Raw genomic sequence first — 23,146 nt, 5'->3', positions numbered from 1 at the left:
CGGCCGTTCGCTCTCGGGCGACGGCCGTCAACGAAATTTGCAGGCGGCCCCCTTGCCGCCCTCCGCGAGGGCGATTTTGTACTGTGCGGGGGGCCGCCTGCAAATAGGCGGCGAGGGGGGGCATGGAAATTTGCAGGCGGCCCCCTTGCCGCCCTCGGCGAGGGTGATTTTGTACTGTGCGGGGGGCCGCCTGCAAATGGGCGGCGAGGGGGCATGGAATTTTGCAGGCGGCCCCCTTGCCGCCCTCCGCAAGGGCGATTTTGTACTGTGCTCTATATTTTTGTATAAATATCAATAGTTATCAAATCTTTTTATATTGAAAACTATACAAGATTAAAATCTCCAAGACTGATAAAATACAATTTTATTATTTTTTAGGGCATATTTGGATTGTTACCGTACAAATATTTTGTTACCGTACAAATATTTTGTTACCGTACAAATATTTTATTAATTTTTAGGGCATATTTGGATTGTTAGTGCCAAATTTTTCTTCACGACCAAATATTTGGTAAGGTAAAATTGCATTTGATCATATTTGGTTTGCTGCCAAAATGTAAAATTGTAGTGAAGAATGTTCTACATAATCTCAAATCTAGATTACGTATTACCAATGAATAGGCTTCCATTTTCGTGTGTTGTGTGCTAGTGGGAAAGAAGATATGAAGAGGTTGCCTTCAGATTGTCAATTATATAGCGTCGTTTTCACTGCAATATATGTGAACTCAATGAGATACATTATTCATTAGATGTGACAAGACGATCACGCGTGGGCGTGATTCACTTTATGTAAACAGGAAGCGCCGAAAGTTGATAGTGATAACTCGAGCTGCCGCTTTTCATGTGTGCTGTTGTGGACTGTGCGCGCTACTGGATCTGACACTACCGTGCAGCGCCGAAAGTGTGTTGTCGTGAGCATAAGTTGTTCTAGCACCATATGAATGAAAAGAACTATGTAGACGAGACAAACACAAGTAGTACTGCAGTAGTAATAGCAAAAGTAGTACTGCTTTACAAGTTTGTAAGCCAAAAGAAACGGTCACATAAGGACTGAAGAGGTAGAACACTACTGACGAGGCCTCTTACCCCTGTCCCTCCTACCCTGCGCCCTAATGTGCCCGTGGGAGTACGTGAGTCGGTCCGGGGGTACGGCACGGCCAACCCGTCCTGCCTGTACAGGTGTGACCTCTGGCTGCTCCTGAGTGTGTGCCTCTGGAGCTCCTCCAAGCTGAGAGGAGCCTAGTACGTCGTGGTGGTCTGCACCGTGCAAGTCGTCGTCGTAGAACTGGCTAGTAGGACCAGTCCTACCGGCGTGAGACGAAGAGGCCCCAGTACCGAAGATCCCGGCTGCAAATCCTGCTGGACAAGGACCATCAGTTTCGTACAGGTATTTAACAGTATTAATAAAAAGTAAAGTACCGTGTGGGCGAGGGATCGACGCTCCGTGAGAGGAAGAGCTGGCGAACGCGCCCGAAGAGGTGGCGAACGCCCCTGCGGAGCTCGTGGAAGCGCCGGTCGTGCCTGCGAACGCGCTCGAAGGCAGACGAGGTCCTGCGATGAGGAAACGTGCAGTTAAAACATGGTGACATAATCGTGCAAAAGCTGAAACAAAAATGAACTAATATCTGGGCTGAACTGTACCGTGCGAAACCGGTGCTGTAGGTCGCACTGATCCGAAGCTAGGGGCGCTCGAAGGCAAACGAGGTCCTGCGAGGATGGATCATCAAGTTACGACGGGGTGATGTTTTCGTACAAAAATAGAAACAAAACTTAAGAAACCTCTGGGCTGAGCAGTACCGTGCGAAATAGGTGCCGTAGGTCGAGGTCCTGCTCCGACGGTAGGCGCGCGAGGCCGTGGTTGTACCGGACCAGCTGGAGGTACGACGTCCACGGCGCTGCGACAGGAGAAGACGCGCATGACCGCACGCATCTTCTCCTGCATCCGGTCGAAGGTCACCCTCTGCTCAACGTCAGTCAAGTGCAAACCTCTGTTCAACCTCACTTGGACTGCGGTGATATCGGCACTGATATCCCGTGCGGCATCAGCCTATGCAAGATGGAAATAACAAATTCAGTAGTTGTCCTATATTATGCAAGATAAATGAAATAATTGTAAGAAGTAATACAAATTGGATGTACCGCCACGAAGTAGTCTCGGTCACGGTGCGTGGGATACGCGTCCGTGACAGCGGCAACGTGCGGCTCTGGGGCGTCTGGAGTGAAGGTCACACGCGCACGAGTGCGAGGAAGGTACCAACGAAGGTAGTCACGGTAGTTCTCCTCCGTGTGTGGGAAGAGCTCGTTGATCACCTCCTCTGTAGCTAACACCCAGTCGTCAACGTACTGCTGTACACGTGGAGCCCAAAGTGCGCCTGCTAGCTGTCCCCGTCGAGTCAACCTGTGAAGAGAGGTAAATTATATGGCTCGATGAAGTAATTATCATAAAAATTTAGAAATGAACAATCCGAACTCACGAGTGGTCGGCAGGGAGGACGGTCGGCTGCACGTTGCCCGGAAACACCTGCCTAAGTCCGAACTGTCTCATCACACGCTGCGGGCAGTGAGGCTCAACGAAAATGTCGAACACCATCGGCAGGATGGTGAGCCAGTAAGCCTGGTCGCGTGTGCACAAGGACGAAAGTCCTAGCGGTGCTCTCGCAGCGACGGCCTCTTCTGTGTACGGCTCCCAGATGACGTCGCTCGGCTGGAGACGGTCAAACTCGAACACGAAGTCCGGGTAACCACGTCTCACCTGGATGTGAGCGTAACGACGCTGCAATAAACATGATCGGAATTAGACATGTTATGTGAAGAAAAAAAAAAGACGACTGATAAACTTATAACGCAGCGAAGTTGCACTAACCCCACGTCGACACCAGTAAGTCCCCATCGTGGGACCGTCCTCTGGCCACTGCGCGCTGCGACCAACCCCATAGGGTGCGCTGTCCACCACTGGTCGACCTATGGCAAACCTCTCGGCTGCCCAAAGCTGAAGCAACATAGGGCAGCCAGCGATGATCGCTCCCGCGTCAGTCTTCGTGCACGCCTCACAGAGGGCACGGTACGTGGCTGCTAGCACGGCAGAACCCCAGCTCCACTGCGGCACGTCCTGTGGCTGAGCATCCGCGATGGACCGTGCGTAGTGGACCAGCCGGAAGTCCACAGCGTGCCCGTGGGTGCTAGTGAACATCACCCACCCGAACAACCACAACAGGTACGCCTCAAGGGAGCGTCGGACCGAGTAATCATCAGCGTCAGGGTGTAGAAGGTCCGCCTACAATTAAGAATGAAATGTTAGTACAAAACACTCATTCGGTCGCAAATAAGCACGTATGATAATAACAACTTATTTACTTACAGTGAACTGGAGCAACCAAGCCTTGCTAGGCCCGACTGTAGAGTACGGAGGAAGGGTGGTGGTCGGTCCTAGGTGTGGAAGGCGCATCACCTGCTCGAAGCGCGCAGTGATATCCTCCTTCCACCCAAAAACACCGTCCACGGGACCAACTGCTGCTCCCGCCAGCGGTAGCCCGAGCAGGTACGACACGTCCTGCAGTGTCGGAGCCATCTCCCCACAGGGAAGGTGGAACGTGTGCGTCTCAGGTCTCCAGCGGTCTACAAGAGCGGCAAGGAGTGACCGATCTGCATCCCACCGCTTCGCTGGGTCACGGTCGTCCGCCGCCGCCTCAACAAGCCTACAAAGTGGTAGAAGGCCTGCCGCACGCAACCTGTATAGAGCAAACTTCAAACATAAGTACAACACAAAGCAAAGTTGAGTTGAAATGTGAACATACGCGTACCAAGGAACGTGACGGGGGTCGACACGCAACCACTCGCGCGACGTGCGTGGACGGAAGGTGCCGAGCTGTGCACCCTCGACTGCTGACAGGAACGAGCGGTGGTTCCTGTTAATCCCACGGTTCAACAGCGCCGGTGTGTCGTACGCCATACCTGCATCAAATAGGTTGATCAGAAACATATAAATAATTAGTTCAACATAAGTAATAAATGTTGAACTAAGCGAATTACTAACACATATTAAACAAGAGTACAAACAAACAAAAGTGTTTAGTCCGAACACTCATCACGATAACATTATGATACAACACCGAATAATTCGCAATACTACTAGTACAACAATAGTCGGAGGTACTCATTACAACAACATTGAATTGAAATTACACGATAGAAGTATTTAGTCCGAACACTCATTACATCACAACAGCATTTTATTTCCTAAATCGAAAGCATTGTTACACCATGGAATCGCCTGCTGCGCGACGACGCCTTGGCCTTGCGCGCCTGCTTGTTGTTCCTTCACCAGGTGGTCGCCTACCATCACTTGCCTGTCCAGATGGACTAGCATCTGCGCCGCTTGGAACTTCTGCATTCTTCGGGCACCTCACTTCATACACATAATTTGTTGACTTGACCACCCTAAACTCTCTCTGCAAGGAAACTGCCCAATGCTTCACCGCCTCCTTCATCTCATCCTTATGAGCATATCTTGCACCCTCAATTACCTCGTTCTCCTTATACTCCCAGGGTACATGATCACCCTCTGATATAACAAGTCCAGAGAAGTCCTCATTTGCCCAATCAGTGGCCATTACATCACCTTCCTCATCGGATGATGCGTCGTCGTCCACTTCCTCATTATCCGAATCTTCCCTCTCCATTTCATCAACAATTGTACCGACTCTCTCCCCCTCATCCGCCATGCCCATAGCCTGCTCCTCCCTTGGTTGATTTTCCTCATTTTGCATCGATGGTCCAACAACATCCCCTGCATTGATAGGACCCTCTACATCTTCGGTTTGCATTGAAACATTTATATCTTTCTCTTGTACCGACACAAATATAACGAGGGGCCATGACCGTTCAAAAGCCATTTCCACATACCGTCTCCAAGCATCAGTGCTGTCCATCGGCATTAGTTCCCAAAAATAACCTTCTGTTGCACGACTCACTACAACTGACACTGACATTGTGTAGACTTCTTGGTCTATTCTAAATCCTCTCAACAACCAACTATAAATTGACTGAAATGTTCTCTCCGCAGGCCTATCAATGCCCTTAGATGTCATTACAAAATCTGACAGATCAACACCATCTGGACCAAATCTAATATTTCCTTCACCGTGAACTATCTGAAATGTGACCTTACTTGACATTGTGCCTGATGAAAACAATAACTGCGTTAACCTCGCATTTCTGTACTACGCCCTAAGTTACATTCTCTACAATATTGTTCTCTAAATTTCTAAAATTACGTTACATTCTCCAGATCAAACTAAACTACATCTTACAATTAACACTACTGTCTATGTCTCAATTCATACTATTATATTCTATGCTCTGGATCTACACATATGTGCTATGTGCTACAGATGTGCTAAAATATATGGAACTAAAACTAAAACGCAACATATATACTCAAACATAACATATTAGTACAAATGCACAAAAGATGTATGGGAGCATACCTGTGATGAATTGAGCGAACCAGCAGGGCTTCGCCGCTCCCCTTCTGCTGCCCTCCCCTCTCTCTCTTTTGTTTTTTTTTGGATTTTTAGTGAATATAATGAAATTTCACAGAGGAGGGACTGGGCTTTATGGGGGGAGAGGCAAAAATCGCCCTCCCCCAGGGCGGCAAGGGGGCCGCCTGCAAAATTCCATGCCCCCTCGCCGCCCATTTGCAGGCGGCCCCCCCCCCACAGTACAAAATCGCCCTAGCGGAGGGCGGCAAGGGGGCCGCCTGCAAAATTCCATGCCCCCCTCGCCGCCCATTTGCAGGCGGCCCCCCCCACAGTACAAAATCGCCCTAGCTGAGGGCGGCAAGGGGGCCGCCTGCAAAATTCCATGCCCCCCCTCGCCGCCAATTTGCAGGCGGCCCCCCGCACAGTATAAAATCGCCCTAGCGGAGGGCGGCAAGGGGGCCGCCTGCAAATTTCGTTGACGGCCGTCGCCCGAGAGCGAACGGCCGTCTGCCACGTCATTTTCGCCGCCCTCTGAGAGGGCGATTTTTAAAAATCACCCTCCCAGAGGGCGGTAGGCGACTCCTTCCGTCAATTTTCAAAATGGAAAATTATTTTTGTAAAACTTTTAATAAAAAAAATTATAAATAAAAAAAAATCCCGCCCAAGTAAAGCAGCCCGTACAACAATTTTATCCCAACAACAAAATGGGCCGGAAAGGCCTCGTGGGTCGTCTTTTTTTCTCGGGCCATCAGATCCACGGTTCCTACTTCCAAGTTCCAACGCCGTTTTCTCCTCTTTTAGGCGACCCAGCCGACTTCGCCGGCCGAAACCTGCCTTACGGCAACTCATGTCTTCAGTGACCTAACAGCTTCGTTTATATCCATGCTTATATAAGTTAAAATTTAAAATTGATTTTCTGGTTTTTGTTGTAGTTTATTTTACAACGTTTACATTTATATCACTAAGTAGTACGGACACATATAAACGTTTTACTTATAAATTACTACCTCTATATTTTACTATTTTTTATATGACACCGTTAAATTTTTACATTACGTTTAACCATTTATCTCATTTTAAAAAGTAACCATCTTCCCTTTTGTTGTGGTTTGATTTATTACTAAAGAAAATTTAAGAAATATTTTTATTTTAAGATTTGCACGTAATTTATTAATAAGCGAAGTAAGCGTGGCTCAAGTAGTCAGGTTTGTTGTGGCGAAATCAACCTACTCAAATTCAAGTTCTAGACTTGATACATAGAAGTGTAAATGGCTAACCCGTAAAACCAACTTATATGTCAAAATAAGTCACGAACCTGTTTATTTTGATCCATAAGTGGATTCGCGGCTTACCCATTTATACCCCTATTAATACGGGTGCTCGCACTTACGACTAAATTATTCTTTCAGTGATAGATAATGAGGCGTCCATAATGATTTTGTAAATCTCAAGATATGATGTCTGTCTTTCGAATGTGCTTATATAGATAATGTGTGCATGTATGGTAATAGCGGTAGAGTGTGAACACATTGCTTGCGAGCGTCCGTATTTAAAAACTGAGGAAATATTTTTTTTTGCTAATAAGCAATAAGCACAAGTGTAATTGAAGAATGGGTAAACAAATCAAGTGATTTCTCCGTAACTACGTACACTCACGCCGGCCGAATCCCTCGTCTACACCACCGCCTGGTTGCGATTTGTCAGTTATAGGGCGCAAGTTCTTCTCTAATCGAATTCACGCGGGCGCGGATATGGACGTCGACTGTACGCTCCGGCTTGCGCGTGACGAGGCGAGAAGCTCTCGCTGGTTTGCAGTAGGTTGCCGATCTTTTTCCGCCTACTATTAGTGAGCTCGAGTGTGGCTGCCTGGTACACTGGTACGTGTTGGACTTACGTAATACTCCGCTCTACTGTTACCAAACCTTGGCGACAACTCTACTGTACGGTACTGTCATACGCATCACGTAATCATTGAAACCTTAGCTGCTAGCCACGCGCACAGTTGGGCGGTGGGCACGACCGCACCAGCACTACCACCGGCCACACTTTGCACCCATACGCATTTGGTCTTCTTTTGTCCTACAAAATCTACTGCTAAGTTACCGTATCGTTAGGAACTCATGATCATACGTGCGTACAAGTACAACGAACGATCACATGCATGCACGCTCAATCGATCCCAAGCATGTAGGAGTAGGAAGAGTACTTAATTAATTAGGCTAATGAAATGAAATATCTTGATCTGGTAGTCTACTATATGCCATTAGGCTCGATGAGATTAACACCAGAGATTAGTTCACCTCAAAATCCAAAAGACAGGAGCTAATAGGTAGGAAGTTCACTACACGGCGAGTTTTGCCTGCTTCTCGGCGACCTCCAACGACGACTCCTCCGTGATCGTGCAAGTCGAGCTCCTCCGGTGCGACGAGCAGGACGCGAGGGCCGGGTCGGCGATGGCGACGATGACGTCGATGAACGCCGCCAATATGGCGGCGTGCGTGTCCTTGCCGTTGGCTCGCAGGTACCATCCCAGCATCTCCTCCAGCCAGCCCCAGTTGCCGACCCCGTGCGCGACCACCATCTCCTCCATGGACACCCGGAAGTCCACGTACGGGTCCTCCGACTCGAACGCCACCGCCACGCCGCCGATGAAGGAGGCCTCGCCGGCGGCGTCCGACGACTTCTCCTCCAGTATGGAGCTCGTTGCCGACGCTCCCGGGTCGAAGAGGAGCCGGTCGGAGGAGCGGAGGCCGCGCACGATGGCGTCGTCGGCCGTGTCGGCGGCCTCGGCCCCCGCCGACGCCTCGGACGCCGTGGAGAGGCTGTCGGAGCAGTCGTGCCGCGCGGAGGAGGTCGTGAAGGAGGACTCGGCGGAGTCGAGGAAGATGGAGGCAATGGTCCTGGAGCCCGGGGGAGGCGGCGGCGCCGTCGCGGCGCGGAAGGACTGCGTCCTTGGGTTCTTGCAGGACGGCCACACCCACGGAGGTGCGGTTGCCGGGGCGGGAGGCGGGGACGGCGAGGTGTCCCTGGCCTTGTTGTGGAAGAAGGAGCTCAAGGCCAGCCTTCCGATGACCATTGGTACGGTGTGGGTTTCAAGATGAACCGGCCGGAGGACAGAGGGTTTGGTGTGTGGCTTTAAAACAGGGGAGATATGACACAAATCGTGGACACGACGCGGTTTGGTTTTAAAGGAGCTTTGGGAGGGAAGAGGGGAAGGGGGGACGGGGATGAAAGAATAGTTCTGTTGGGCTTTTCAGATTTATGGCCTGTTTACATGGCAAAAAAAATTATCCTACATGTTACATCAGATATATGGACACATTTAAAATATTAAATGTAGTCGAATAACAAAACAAATTGCAGATTCCGTTAGAAAACTGCAAGATAAATTTATTAAGCGTAATTAATCTGTTATTAGCAAATATTTACTGTAGCAACACATTGTCAAATCATGGCGCAATTAGGCTTAAAAGATTCGTCTCGCAATTTCCTGGCGAACTGTATAATTGGTTTTCTTTTCTACATTTAATACTCCATGCATGTATCCAAAAATTCGATGTGACAGCGTGAAAAAATTTGTTTTGGAACTAAACTGCCACTTACTTGTATATATGTAGATCTTCGAGAATATTTTTTGAAAATTAGAGTATCTAAAAATCCGTCGCAAGTTTTCTAAATAAAAATATTTCATATGTTAATATAGTATAATTGAAGTGTAATTATGTAATTGTATTGTGAACTTGTTTGGTAGTGTTCCACTTTCTAATTTAACTCTAGAAGTTGGGTCTGATGTGGAATTGGGTCTGAAGTGGAATTGTGGAGCATCCTAAACCCATTTTCACATCTCTATAGTTCATTTTGTGAGAGTACTCCAACCAACTCGACACCTATTTTAGGTGAAGCTGGAGCTGGAGCCGTGACAAACATGCCTTGGAACTACATTGTAATTATGATATAACTTCTATAAAATTTGTATTCAACAATAGTTTGGTTGTCAATAACCGGGATCTTACGCGTGACAGGTGTAAAAATATATTTTTAACAATTTGTTTCCTTCATGCACAAATCTCAAGGCAGTCCACTCGTCACAAATCTGAAAGTTTTAGGGACAAAAAAATCTCTTGGAAGTTTTCTAGCAATTTTGTAAAATTAACCAAGGCCGCATACTTCATTTTACATAATATTGTTGGATTTTTTTTCTAGATTATTTCCATATTGTTATACTCTGTAAAAAGGTTTGGGCTCTCATTATCAGCCACAATGAAAATTTAAATATCTGAAACCTTTGAGCTGATTTTAATTTAAGTCATAGTCCACCTGAAAAATGGTTTTTCTCGGGATTGAGATCCTCTAACCCTTTGATTTTAAATCACTAATTAACATGTGGATCCGCTATCTAGAGAGCCCATATGTCAGTGACCTACGTAGTCGTCAGAGAGAATTAAGTTAGAGGATCCTCTTCTGTAGTCTTGGGTTCTCATTGTCCAGGAAGACACTGTATGTACTGTCCTCATACTTGAGTATCCATGACTTGATGATCCATGTATGCATTGGTTCATCTGAAAACCAAAAGGGTGCAATTTTCAGAACAGACAACCCAAATGAACCTTGCAACTCATTTGGCACACTCAGACGGACGATCCGGATTATGGGGGCAAGACCCACAGTCCCACACATGTGCGTTCATAAGCCAAAAAGAGCAGGATGCTGAGACACAAACACACAGGACAGCGCTGATACATGATACACCATCCATTGAAACCTGAATGGCTACCTTGTCTTGCAGATGGAAAGACGACCGGGTCTTGTAGCACGAAGCATGTAAAACTGCAAAGGCATTTCGTGCTTCAAGCGAATGTTTTTCCGGCCATGTTTAACGCAACCCCGAGAGGGAGCTTGACCCTGTACCCTGTCCACGTTGCTCTTTCATGGTTCCATGCAAGATCGGAGGCCATGTCTTTGCCTCCTGCTTCATTGCAAGTCGTGTGTGGCTCGCTGCATATTGGTAGCGAACTCACTTCGCCTTGCCAGTCGCAGGGTGGATGGATGATGCACAGAAGTTTTCAGAATAGCTCACTGTTGAAGTATCAGGGAACTATTTGCAAAACCGGCCATTTGCATTTATCCTGAAGTGAAAGCACGTGAGGCAAGCCCAGGAGGCAAATGTCATCCGTTGACGTGAAGAACTTCCCTTGGGATTTTTCCACGGTCTGAAACTCTGAATGCATCTTGCCATTTCTCCACGGGTCTGAAACTCTGAATACCCCGTTCCTCTGCTTCGTCACTGTAGGAGATAGGATGTGGCGCTGCCTTGCAAGTTTCAAAGATGTTTTCCAGGCAGCTGCTCACGTATCAGTGTTCCTGCAGTCATTTATGGTAGATGTGCTTGGCAAAAGGAATTTTGGTGGATACGCCATACTGGCTGGCCCTATCCAAGTTGTCTGGACCATCTGATTATTGGCATCACCGTTGGCCTACCACGGTGCCTTTTTCTTCTGAATCCTCAATTTGAATCAGGGCAAAATGCACGAGTGTTAGGAATATTCAATATTGTACTCCAAGATTGGCATGACTCTGTACTAGAACATTCAGCGTGTAAACGACCTTATTAATTTGGATTGGGATCCTATGCTGTTTGAATAGGGAATTTGGAAGGCTATATGCATCCAGACCAGCAGGGACCCTCTGCAAATTAAATATGGTGAAGGTTGTGGTTTATAAGGCATGCAAGTCCGCAAGAGCCCACTGGCCCCTGAGGACAAAGGTACTGAAAATATTGTTGTTGCATAGAGATTTTGTTCAAGGGTCAGCTCAATACTACAGAAGATTGGGATTTCGGATCATGATTTTGTATGATTGCTTCGTGAATTATTGATGGTTCGGTATACCGAATTCGCAGTTTATAGTACATTTGGAGGATATATTGGGGTCTACACAATAAAAATTCTTTCGTCTTGGTTTCTGCTAGACGTTCAAGCTGAACAATCATATCGAGTGCACGTACCCGCGAAAGCTACCAGTCGTCTGTTATGTGGTATCCCAAAGCCGGTGGAGTATAAGGACTGATAAAAACCTCCTTGAAATTCCTCAACAATACTAATGCAGAGGTGTACGTACCATCATGCCTGATCGCTAGGATCATCTGCTGGAAACACTACCTTCAGGGTAAAAAAAAACACGTAGCGCTAGTATTTGACGCTAATATATTTACTTAGATTTCATTGTTTTGAACTGTACGTGTCGAGTTAAAAAAATGAATCGAGAAGGCATGCATGTACATTTTGGGTTAAGCCAAATTGCCACTCCTAATTGACGAGTCCGTACTGATAGGTTCAGAGAAGTGATCATTGACGAAATGACAAAGCATCTGTGAGCCCGCCTGCCCGAGACGCCTGGCACCAGGGTTCATGGCTATCATGGGACAAATATCGTTTTTGGCACTATTGTCTGAAGAAATGATACTGTAGCTCGTTCTTTCTGCGAGACTAGCTGCCATCGTTAATTTGCATCCTTCCAATGTGCGTCTAGCTACTAGGCTAGTACTCTAAAACTAAAACTTTAAAGAAAATCTCTTGTATAACCTTAAAATTTTAGCTAATCTTTTCTATGTCCCTGTATTTTGCTTACTTCTTTGTATACCCAAAAATATGATTTTGATCCCTTCCATACCCCTCCCGTTAGTTGACCGTCTAATTTCTATAAAAACAACCATTTTACCTTTTGGATGAACATAGAAATTTATGAATTATGTTAGTTGACTGTCTAATTTCTATAAAAATGATCATTTTACCTTTTGGATGAACATAGAAATTTACGAATTACATTACTGGAAATGCAAAAGTTTATTGGATGAGACTATTATAGTTATGAGTTAGACGTGTGATACATTATTTATGAAAAAAATATTTTTAGATAATGAAATAAAAAATATGTATTTATTTTATTTAAAAAAATCATAAAAATAAGGAGCATTCATACAAGGATAGAACTACGAATGGTCAAGATTTTTTTTTAATGAATGCTCCCGATAAGAAAATCTATTGTCCTATTAAATTTCAAATAAAAATTTTAATTTATTATATTTGTTTTATTTTCAAAATTTATGTCTAAATTTTCCGCACTAATTATTTAGTCTCTTTTTTACATAAAATGCACATATTGTGCACTCAAACAAAATTTTCAATGGTTTTTAAGCTTATATTCAAACCTAAATTATCAAGGGCATTAAAGACATTTGCCACCAACTTAACGGTGAAATGAAGAAAAATGTGACGGCAAAAGCATGGAAGGGATCAAGTTAAAATTTCAAGGGGTATAGAAGGGATCAGATAAATTTCAGGGGTATAAAAAAAATTGAGTGAGTTTTCATGGGTATACAGGAAATTTACTCAAAAACTTTATCAATGCATTTACCAATCATGCATTCATGCAAGGTTGTTTAGCTTTTGATTTTTACCGCACGCGGAACTATAATTATCTAAGCATTAACTATTACAAATTCATAAAAATGAGTTTATTTGATTTTTGAGAGAAATTTCTATATATTTCTTTTAAAAAAACATATCGTTTAGCATTTTAAAAAAGCATGTGCACCGATTAGCAAAAGAACACACCTTAAAACTTTTTGCACGATACTTCCTCTGTCGCGTGAAAAACAAATCTAAAACCAGATGTGACACAGAACAAAAGTGTAACATCTGGTTCTATGTCACATCTGTAAAAAAACGAATCTATGGATTACCCGTCGTCTCGTCGGTTTATGACAATGATAGCGTAATTCATCCAAACCGTCTGAGACGATGGGTTTAGCCTCTAGGTGCTGTAACTGTAACAGGATGCAAGACAAATGTACCAATTGTATCGTCAGCTCACCCTCTCTCTCCCTGTATGTCCTGGATACAGCGAGGGACTTTTTAACCCGCAGCAATGCAGCATCGGTCGCATGCAGCTATGCAGATGCAGGGCAATGGCACAGCAAGCAGCACAGACGCCCAGAATCCACGAAAAAGATCGGCACAGTCCACATGGAGGCTAGCCTTGTCTTCGTGCACTAGCATAGCATACCAGGAAACAGCAAACCGGGCCAGGCTTGCCGCTCCGATATCTTCTCCGGTGTGGGCTACCTAGCTCCGCGGCCGCGGCCGGCCAGCCGGTCCCCTCCCTTCAATGCTTACTGCCCTCTCCGCCATGATTGCATTGTGCGCCATTGTCCAGGGCTCCAGGCCGTGATCAGCGCTCGCTGCTACGCTCAGACCAACACAGGAAATTATTACTTGCTCCCTACTACTACGTGCAAGCAGCGTAAAGGGGGCAGGCCACTGTTTGAAATTCATCCCTCTCACCTTTTGAAACAGCCGCGCGTCGTGCCGCTGTAGTAGTGCAGCTGTGCAGGTGCAGTAGCTTTGGGTCAAAACTCAAAACTCGAAAGGGAGACAGCACCAAAAAGATACTGCGGCTGCAGCCACACAGGGCTAGCTGCTTGACGCAGAGAGTTCGTAGCGACGTTGCTCGTCTGGGCATGGCAGTCGCGCCTAGATCGGCTCGTGCACGGCATGCGTTGCTTGCCTGGGTACGCCACCACCTGCGCAGCCAGCGATCATGGCCGGCGCGGCGTCCCACGGCACGAGAGCGAGCGCGCGCGCGCGCGGCACTCTCGTGAAGGCGTACGCGCCATCCGGCCGCGCGGCGCGGCGCAGGCCGGTGCAGCGTGCAGGTTGACCCGCGACAGGCGCACGGCCGCACACGCGGTGCGGCGGGCCGGCGGCCTGGATTTGGGCGGAGTTCTCGGTGGCCGTCGCTTTTCCCGTGCCAGCTGACGCGATTACGAGCCGTACCCGATCAAAACCGGCGTGATCGCCGGTCCGATGCATGCGTTTTGTTTTCATGCCAGATCTTTGGTAATCGTTAGTACGACTCTCTGAGTCCGCGAGTACGCTGGTTTCTGTTAATTGCAGCCTACAGTATTTTCTTTTTCTTTTTTGCCTCGGGGAAGCGATGCGAGCGATACGTGATAATTTCAGGTGGCGCAGTGCCGCTGTGCATGTGTGAAATCATGCAAGATTGGCAGGTTGCTAGCGCGCACGTACTCCTCTCTGGTGTGATCGGTTTCAGGTGATAGAGACGATACATGGGCATACCTTGACACGGAGTGGGCTGGGATGGCGCGGGTGGTCCATCGGCTACAGCCTTACATGCTCCTCCTATCAAACTCTCGTTATGTCCAGTTCACTTGGCCCATCCTTGGTTTCCTCTACGACTAGTGCTCCTCTAGCCAGTAGCCACTACCCACTGTTTCCATATTGGCGCACGGGTCATATAAGATGGTTTGTTCCTGTTCACCTGACGGGAAATTCTTTCTCCTAAAACGATATCGAACCATCCTTATCCGGATTGGATTAACGAGATCGTCGTGCTAAGTGTGCTAACACACTTGTTATATGACCGTTATTCCGAGTTCGTCTTGCTGCTGGGAGAGTTGCAGAATTGTAGTACTCCCTTCGTTTCATGTGACAAGACGTTTTGACTTTAGTCAAAATTAAATTGCTTTAAATTTGATTAAGTTCGTAAAAAAAAGTACTACCTCCGTTTTACAATGTAAGTCATTTTAGCATTAACGAGCATGGTGGCTCGCGCAAATTGCGCGGCTAGCATCATTATATTTTCTCTCATATAATAGCATATATGTTTTCTCATTATATTATTCAAATATATTAAAATAACAATATAATTTTAAATTTTGTAATAACATTACAAAACTACTAATGTGTAATATTCATATTATATTTTATATACGTGTTAGTTATTAATTATTTTTAATATCAAATTTTAGTTATTTATAAATTATATATATTCCTATATGGACTCTAGACTCGTCTTTTAATATTTCTTTTTTTAATTCTGAATTTTCTGTAAATTGTATTTCTATATAGACTCTATGCCCTTCTTCCAATATTATTTTTTTTATTTCTGAATTTTTATTATTTCTAATTGTATTTCTATGTGGACTCTAAACTCATCTTTCAATATTCTTTAATTTTTAATTTCGAAATTCAGTTACTCTAAATTGTATTCCTATATTGACTTTAAACTCTTCTTCCCATGTTTTTCTTAATTTCGAATTTTAGTTATTTGTAAGTTGTATTTTTATACGGACTCTAAACTCTACTTTTAATTTTATTATGTTTATTCCAAATTTTAGTTAGTTTTAAATTTCTATATGGACTCTATACTCTACTTCTAATATTCCTTATTTTTTAATTCTGAATTTCTATTTCTTTTCTTAATTGTATTTCTATATGGACTCTATACTCTACTTCTAATATTCCTTATTTTTAATTCCGAATTTCAGTTATTTCCTAATTGTATTTCTATATAGACTCTATATTCCACTTCTAATATTCCTTATTTTTAATTCCAAATTTCAGTTATTTCCTAATTGTATTTCTATATGTACTCTAGTCTCCTCTTCTAATATTTCTTATTTTTTTTAATTCCGAATTTCAACTATTTCTAAATTGTATTTCTATATGGACTCTAGTCTCATCTTCTAATATTCCTTATTTTTTAATTCCGAATTTCATCTATTTCTAAATTGTATTTCTATATGGATTCTGCCTTTTCTTTTTCTCCGATTAATGTGAGAATTTCTAGGCCATGAGAGCGAACGTGGAGGCTCCTTTTTCTATTCCTTTAATAATATAACTAGCTAGGTGGCCCGCGCAATTGCGCGGCTAGCACCCATATAAAATTATTTTTTTACATGATTTTACTTAAAATTTCTGAAAAATTTATCTCGTTGTCTTAAGATTTTGAAAAACCAAACCTTATCATCCTCGTGTTTATAATTTTATAGCTTTTAAAAGTCACACCAGTTGCTACCGCTTACTTCTGTCATATTATTCTTTATTAGCTTGCTCGATCCACCATTGTTTCTATTCATTCTCCTTGAAACCTTTAAAAATTGGATTAAAAAATTATAGTTTTTAGAGTTTATTGTCCAGTTGGGCTTCTTTTTTGTAATTTTTAGAAGTCCTGTCAAACGCTTCAATTATACTCCTCTATGACCATCCACTGCATCTTCTCTTTATTGTCATTACTCCCTCCGTCCCATTTTAATTGCAACCATAAGTTTTCGCGCCCAACTTTGATCGTCCGTCTTATTTGAATTTTTTATAATTAGTATTTTTGTTGTTATGTGATGATAAAATATGAATAGTACTTTACTCGTGACTAATGTTTTTAATTGTTTTTTAAAAAATTGTCAAATAAGATAGACGGTCAAAATTAGGTGCGAAAAACTATGGCTGCATTTAAAATGGGATGGAGGAAGTATTATTTTAAAAATCGAACATAATTATCCTTTAGGTTTATTTTTTTACATTCTAGAATTCCGCCAAAACGTCAGCAACTTTGTCACTATACTCCTCCGCAGCTCGCCCGCTGCCGCCCTTCTTTATTGTCATTGAGATTATAAAATCAAACATGATTATCATTGGGGTTTTTTTTTTAACTTTTTAGAAGCCCTAACCTTTAAAAATTGAACTTATACTTTTTAGAGTTTATTGTCTCGTTGGGTTTCATTTTTTCTTATAATTAGGTGAAACCCCGCGCATTGTTGTGGGAATTTAGTATGATAACAATAAAAAAAAATAATGTGTAAGATAGCTAGATAACATCAGATTAAGTAAATTAATGTGGTTTATGATAATTTAAATTTAAATAGCATGTAGAATGGTGATTCAAATGTAAAAAGTAAGGTGGTATGACTTTATGGAAGAAGAAAAGTAGGGAGATAGTTTGGACCGTAGATTATTCATCTCAAGGCTAAAAACAATTGATGTGATATGACTTAATTAGAGAAAAAAAAGGAGAAAGATAATTTGGACCATAGATTAATCATTTAAGCACTAACTAAGTATATAGGATGAACTATATAAGTATATAGGATATCAAAAAACATAATAAAGATATTCATTGAAACATTATGTGAATTATGTTGGATGATAATTTAACATATTTGTATTTGAAAAGCTCTTAAATTATAAAGACTATAAAGATATAACATATTTGCATGATATTTAAATATGGTCATTGTTAGTGGATGATGATGTGGCATCTTGTTAATTAGTGGATGATGATGTGGCATCTTGTTAGTGAATGATGATGTAGCATCTTTGCATGTTAAGCTTAAAGAGTTAGTGGGGGATAACTTTATAATAAGATAGGATTTATAGAAATCCCGTCAAACGGTGTCACTATATTCCTCTATGACCCGTCCGCCGCATACTCTTTGTTCTCATTGGGATTGTAAAATCGAACATAACTATCGTTGGAATTTATTTTTTTACTTTCTAGAAGACCCACCAACCATCAGCGGCTCTGCCATTGTACTCCTAAACGACCCGCCCGCTGCCTCTCATTTTTTTTGTAATTGAGATTTTAAAAATCAAATACGATTTTCATTGGGGTTTATTTTTTTACTTTCTAGAAGTCCCGCCAACCGTCTTGACCGATTACTTCACGACATGGCCGTCGTCCTTCCTTTTAATCGTCATTAGGATTTTATTTGGTGATTTATTAATAGTTTTTAGATGTCCCATCAACCGCCACCACTCTGCTCCTCTATAGGCCTGTTACTTAATTAATCTCGTCATGTGTTTTAGATGATCTTTTTTTTCAATAGTCTTTACTTTTTTATCACCAATTTCAGAATTTATTTTATTTTTCTTATTGTGTTCTTTTGTTCTTTTTATTTTTTATTTTCATCAACTGTTTCAAAATTGTATTCCTACTTTAAATCTCTTTTTCATTTGCCTGATTTTAGATTTTATTTTATTTTTTATTCCGAATTTAATTCATCTACTATTGGGTTCTTGTACTCTTATTTCAATACTGATTATATTTAATTTTAAATTGTATTCTACTCAAATCTTCTTTTCTTTTCTTTTTTTTTATAATTTTGCTTTTTTTATTTTTTTTATTCCTAACTTTTACATATCCCGTATTGGATTTTTTTATGGACTCTTTGTTTTTTCCCATCAATCTTTTTTTAGGAATTTTTGGAAAAGCATCGGTTTTTATGGAATTAGGTTTTTTTTAACATTTCACGAAAATTTTTTCTTCCATTAACCTTTTTTCTGACTATTTTTTTCTTTTTTTAAGGAAAACGGGTACATTTGTTCGTGCTTGTTTTTTTTTCGGGCACGGAGGTTTTTCAGGAGGACCAGTTTATACGTACTTTTTTTTAAAGAATCGGACAGAAATCTTTTTTTCTCACTACTTTTTTCCTTTTTAAGGAAAATGGGAACACACTTTTTTTTAATCGGATAGAAAAAAAATTCGCGCTTGTTTTTTTTTGGCACGGAGGACGGGATTTTTTTTCAATTTGACAGAATATTTTGTTCGCACTATTTTTTTTCCTTTTATTACAGAAGGCGGAAACCGTTTTTCGCACTTTTTTTTATCGGAGGCTGCTAGTTAGTAATTCCTAAAATTTTTAGCGCTTGTTTTTTTCCGTACAGAAATCTTTTTTTCCCTTTTTTTACAGAAATCTTTTTTTAACGTTGCTTCACCCGCTGCTGCAGCTTTCGTCCCTCTAATATTTGTTGATCTGTTTCCGTCCATATCAAAGCCTGAATATTGTTGTGATACATGATTGATTTATAGAAGTATATATGTATAATCTAATTCATACGGAACTTCTTTTGGCTAACAGAAATCAGACAATAATTTATATTGAGTCCGTACATCCGTATAGATCCTATATCATGTTTGATTTCAATTCCGCAAGGCTGCGTGCCTCTGAAAAATTTTATTTTGAGTGAATTATGCTTTGGGCCACATTTTATTACCTAAGTTTCACTTTAGACCAGATAAATTTGTCATTGTTGCGATTTGAACCACTACAAATGATTTTTTTTTCTAGTGCAATCAACGACCTTAAACACATCAGCTCTAAGTATACGGCCGAACTCTTCTATGTATGGTTCATATATTTGCCGAAAGGAAAGTTAGACATGACGAGAAAAGTTGTTCATGGTAGTCCAAACCGCAATGACGGTAAATTTACCCGGTCCAAATTGAAAAGATAGGTTTAAGGGTGGTCCAAATTGAAACTTGGGTAATAAAAGGTGGACCAAAGTGCAATTTACTCTTTTATTTTTATAGGAATCTTATACGTAGAAGTGTATTTTGATTTTATACAACTTTTAGTTTAGTTTAATAGACATACAGCTCTTAACTTCTATTTATGTAGATATAATTGTATCTTGTATACAACTATATCAATTAATCTATACCATTATAATTCGGACCCACTATAATCTAACGGGTAAGATTTTAATTCCGAATTTCAGCTGTTTTTAGATTGTATTTCTACTTGGACTCTTCTTTTCTTTTTTTTTCTTTTTCTCCGATTAATGTGGGAATTTCTAGTCCCCATGGCGAACGTGGTGCCTCCTTTCAAAGCTGTTTTAATAATATAATAGATAGATAGATTTCCCACATTCATATTGAGGAAGTAGTAATATTTTCAATCTAACACAAATTTATTATGAAAATATATTCAATTATTTATTTGATGAAACTAATGTAGTATTATAAATATTACTCCCTCCATCCACAAAAGTGACACCTATTTCACATTTGAGTTTTTCCAAATAAGTTGTTCCTATTTGTAATCTTTACGCATTCAAGACTTAAATTAAGAGATAAATTAAATATTTTATTAGAATCCAAGGAGTCATCTAAATAGTTATTGGTTACATGTTTGCATTCACTCTTTGATTTTATAACATTCAAGATGATTTAATTCTTCCTTAGTCTTGATGTCAAAAGTAATATGTGTAACTTTTGTGGATGGAGGGAGTACTATATTTATCTATAAACTTAGTTAAACCTAAAATAATTTAACTTAGTTAAACCTAAAATAAGTTAAAACGTCTTATTACGTAAAACGAACGGAGTAGTAGTTTTTTCTTTTTCAACGATGATTATATCATTTTTGCATTCGTGGTCACATTTCACTCGTCCAAGTTCTCACTTCTCAGGCTCTCCGCTGTCGTTCGGCTGTCTCGTGGAATTGGGCTTTTGGCACCGAAGCAGGTTCCTCGCCGGCAGCTACCCGCTGGCCGCTGTTCGCCTGTGCCGCTCCGGTCGTATTCGTGCACACACGTCAAACAGCCAAACTCTTGGAGAGGCTGGAACTGGGTCAGAACTTCCAGAAACGGCCCATCACATTAGGCCCTGAATTGGGCTGGAAGCCTGGTACGGCCACAACAGAGGCCCTTTGAATGATAGGGTCGCTACGGGTTATCAGCCTAATATGACCCGCAAGGACTCGGCTTCCAACTTCCAAGTAGACAAGTAGTGAAGCTTCCATTGCACCTTCGGGATGAACAGGTGAGCAGCGCCCTAAATAGCAGCAGCCAGCAAGATTTGCCATAACTAAAGTGGTCTAAATTGGGGGGGGGGGGGGGGGGGGGGGGGGTACTGACACCTCTCTCTCCATCACGGCATTTGCATCGCCAGATGGCTATACAACAGATCAAACAGGTCATGCGGATCTGTAACCCTGGCCACAGCAACAACCGCAATTCATGAGCACTTAATCGTTTTCTCTAGGCACTATGTGGCATTCATCGTCACTTTAATTGCCGTGAGGTTACCAGCTGATCTTTTAGGAGGAGGGATTTAAGGAGTTGTTGGAGCTTCACTGCATGAACTTGGCTTGCGACTACTAGGATGCCAGGTTTGCATCTTCGATTCTGCATGCCAGGCGAACTGTGCTTGTGCTGCCTTGCGCTGCCGACGCCCACGCTTTGAATGCAACCCGTAGCATCTCTGCCTCCTCTGTTTTTAGCCTTAGCCCAATGCTTCTCTAGTAGGCGTACTATTTGATCAGTGATCTTCAGAATTCAGATGCGTGCGGAGAGTGAGGAGGAAGAAGATGGCGCGATAATCTGAAGTGACGTAGTAATCAATGTATTTACTCACTGTTTGTCAGAACACGATTACTCTGTCTGTAGATGCAGGCTGTATTGAAGCGAATTTATCTGCAAGTGTGCTGCTATCTATTCGGCCATGTTTCAATTCATGGTGGTGTCGACATCGTAGGTAAAGCCGTAGTAATAGTCGAGTATAGTACCGCTACTAATACTCCAAACTTCCAGTTGGCAAAATTGTTAGGCAGAGGACATGACTTAATTCCGTGTGCAGCAGACGTGGAGCAACGCAACCTGGTAACAGCCTGCGAAGTTCGCCGCATCTGGCGAGCAGAGCTGTTGCTTCTTCGGAACCGATCGATCGATCGATCGTTGTAGCAGCAGCAAGCAACGCATTCAAGCGACAAGGGTTGGCAAGCGAGAGAGAGAGAGAAAGAGAGAGACCGCGCGCGGTTTAATCGCCTGACACCAATCCGGCCATGCGCGCCCCCTCCCCGCTCGGCGTCGCTGCACAACTGTCTCCAATTACTCGTGCATTTATACGGCTTAAAAGCGAATTAATCGGCAATAGGTCTCCCTTTGAATGATCCTAACCACCGAGCATCTTTCCAGTTCTCCCTCACGTCGCGTCACAGGAGAAAAGATTGCGCTTCCGCTAATCTGAGAACTTTGGTTTTTGTAGGCAGGAGCAGTGGATCGATGATTGCGTGTTCCTTGTTCCAAGCAGGTTGTGTTTGGCAAACAATTGATTACTCAGATGATATTTGTGTTAATCTCTGAGTACATGACAACTGGCAAACTCACAAAAGTAGTAACAAAATGTCACCTGAACTAGAAGTAAACTGAACAATTTCAGGAGGAGTGAAAGTTAAGAATGTTTTTCTCAGACACTTGTAGAAAGCTAACAACAAAAATTTTCATTGTCTAACCATCTAAATTAATCAAATTATGATTTACGAAAAGAAATGGAACTGTCTGAAAGACTGAAATGATATTCGTATGAACCATGATTGCGATAGGCTTTCATGCTCTCACCTCCTAGTCTCCACTAGAGTTGTACTCCTGCATTATCTCGAAGCACTTCCAGTGATAAGTAACAACGTCACTGAAATCGTTCTTTAAAATTGGACAAAATCACTATGTTGATAAGCATACAATCACTTCTCCCACCACAAATCTGTGTCTGCCGATGCCAAAAAAAAAAAAGAAAGAAAGAAGAAAAAGGGTGGGCAACAGAACTCATGCCATGTCACATGTTTCATGCAAAAGTGCAAGATGAGCTATCACATGCTAGAATATATGATCCCCACCAATCCATCCCAGAATTTTCTGAACTAAACGACAATAGTAAGAAAAATAATACAAACAGACTTATTTCCTACCTTTTCTGTTTTTTCTAATTGAATTACCTGTCCGGCCTTGTTTTAATTATGTCCAAGACTCTAAGACCAGAGTCTATTAACATAGTGCACGGTGAATCGCGCGCCTCAAGCAATATGAGCAAATATCTGCTTTAAAATACTGCTTGTTGTTACTTTAAGTTGCTTGGTTTCATTAAAACTCTGACAGTTCATCAATGGTACTCCCTCCGTTTCACAATGTAAGTCATTCTAGCATCTCTCACATTCATATTGATGTTAATGAATCTATATAGATATATATGTCTAGATTCATTAACATCAATATAAACATGAGAGATGTTAGAATGGCTTACATTATGAAACG

At 42.4% G+C, this 23,146-nt stretch overlaps 2 protein-coding genes across 3 annotated transcripts; both read right to left on the bottom strand.

The window, feature by feature from the left end:
* Positions 1–962: 962 nt before the first annotated feature.
* LOC136356289 (serine/threonine-protein phosphatase 7 long form homolog) lies at positions 963–3,744 on the bottom strand. Of its 2 annotated transcripts, none has more exons than XM_066310018.1 (8): positions 3,359–3,744; positions 2,864–3,274; positions 2,475–2,773; positions 2,140–2,398; positions 1,798–2,047; positions 1,642–1,707; positions 1,420–1,551; positions 963–1,359 (listed from the first exon to the last, which is right to left on the bottom strand). In XM_066310018.1, the coding sequence occupies exons 1-8, from the start codon at positions 3,566–3,568 to the stop codon at positions 1,067–1,069; spliced, it is 1,920 nt and encodes a 639-aa protein (XP_066166115.1). In that variant the 5' UTR covers positions 3,569–3,744; the 3' UTR covers positions 963–1,066. The 2 variants fall into 2 exon arrangements, with proteins under 2 accessions (XP_066166115.1, XP_066166116.1); XM_066310019.1 differs by having other exon boundaries at positions 963–1,356.
* Positions 3,745–7,668: 3,924 nt separating this feature from the next.
* LOC4324786 (transcription repressor OFP13) lies at positions 7,669–8,638 on the bottom strand. The gene has a single exon (XM_015790320.3). The coding sequence runs from the start codon at positions 8,554–8,556 to the stop codon at positions 7,822–7,824; it is 735 nt and encodes a 244-aa protein (XP_015645806.1). The 5' UTR covers positions 8,557–8,638; the 3' UTR covers positions 7,669–7,821.
* Between the last annotated feature and the right edge of the window lie 14,508 nt (positions 8,639–23,146).

The sequence above is a fragment of the Oryza sativa genome, chromosome 1 (assembly GCF_034140825.1).
Source record: "Oryza sativa Japonica Group chromosome 1, ASM3414082v1".
In the NCBI taxonomy this organism is placed as follows: Eukaryota; Viridiplantae; Streptophyta; class Magnoliopsida; order Poales; family Poaceae; genus Oryza; species Oryza sativa.
Note: the sequence above shows the minus strand (reverse complement) of the source record. Positions and strands in the feature narration are given on the sequence as shown.

What these genes read in the sequence shown, in the direction of transcription:
- LOC136356289 (XM_066310018.1), bottom strand. Translation starts at nt 3,568, where the DNA reads ATGGCTCCGACACTGCAGGACGTGTCGTACCTGCTCGGGCTACCGCTG. An exon ending in CTTGGTTGCTCCAGTTCACT is followed by an intron (nt 3,275 to 3,358) that starts GTAAGTAAATAA and finishes TCTTAATTGTAG; the next exon opens with GCGGACCTTCTACACCCTGA. An exon ending in ACCGAGACTACTTCGTGGCG is followed by an intron (nt 2,048 to 2,139) that starts GTACATCCAATT and finishes CATCTTGCATAG; the next exon opens with GCTGATGCCGCACGGGATAT.
- LOC4324786 (XM_015790320.3), bottom strand. Translation starts at nt 8,556, where the DNA reads ATGGTCATCGGAAGGCTGGCCTTGAGCTCCTTCTTCCACAACAAGGCC.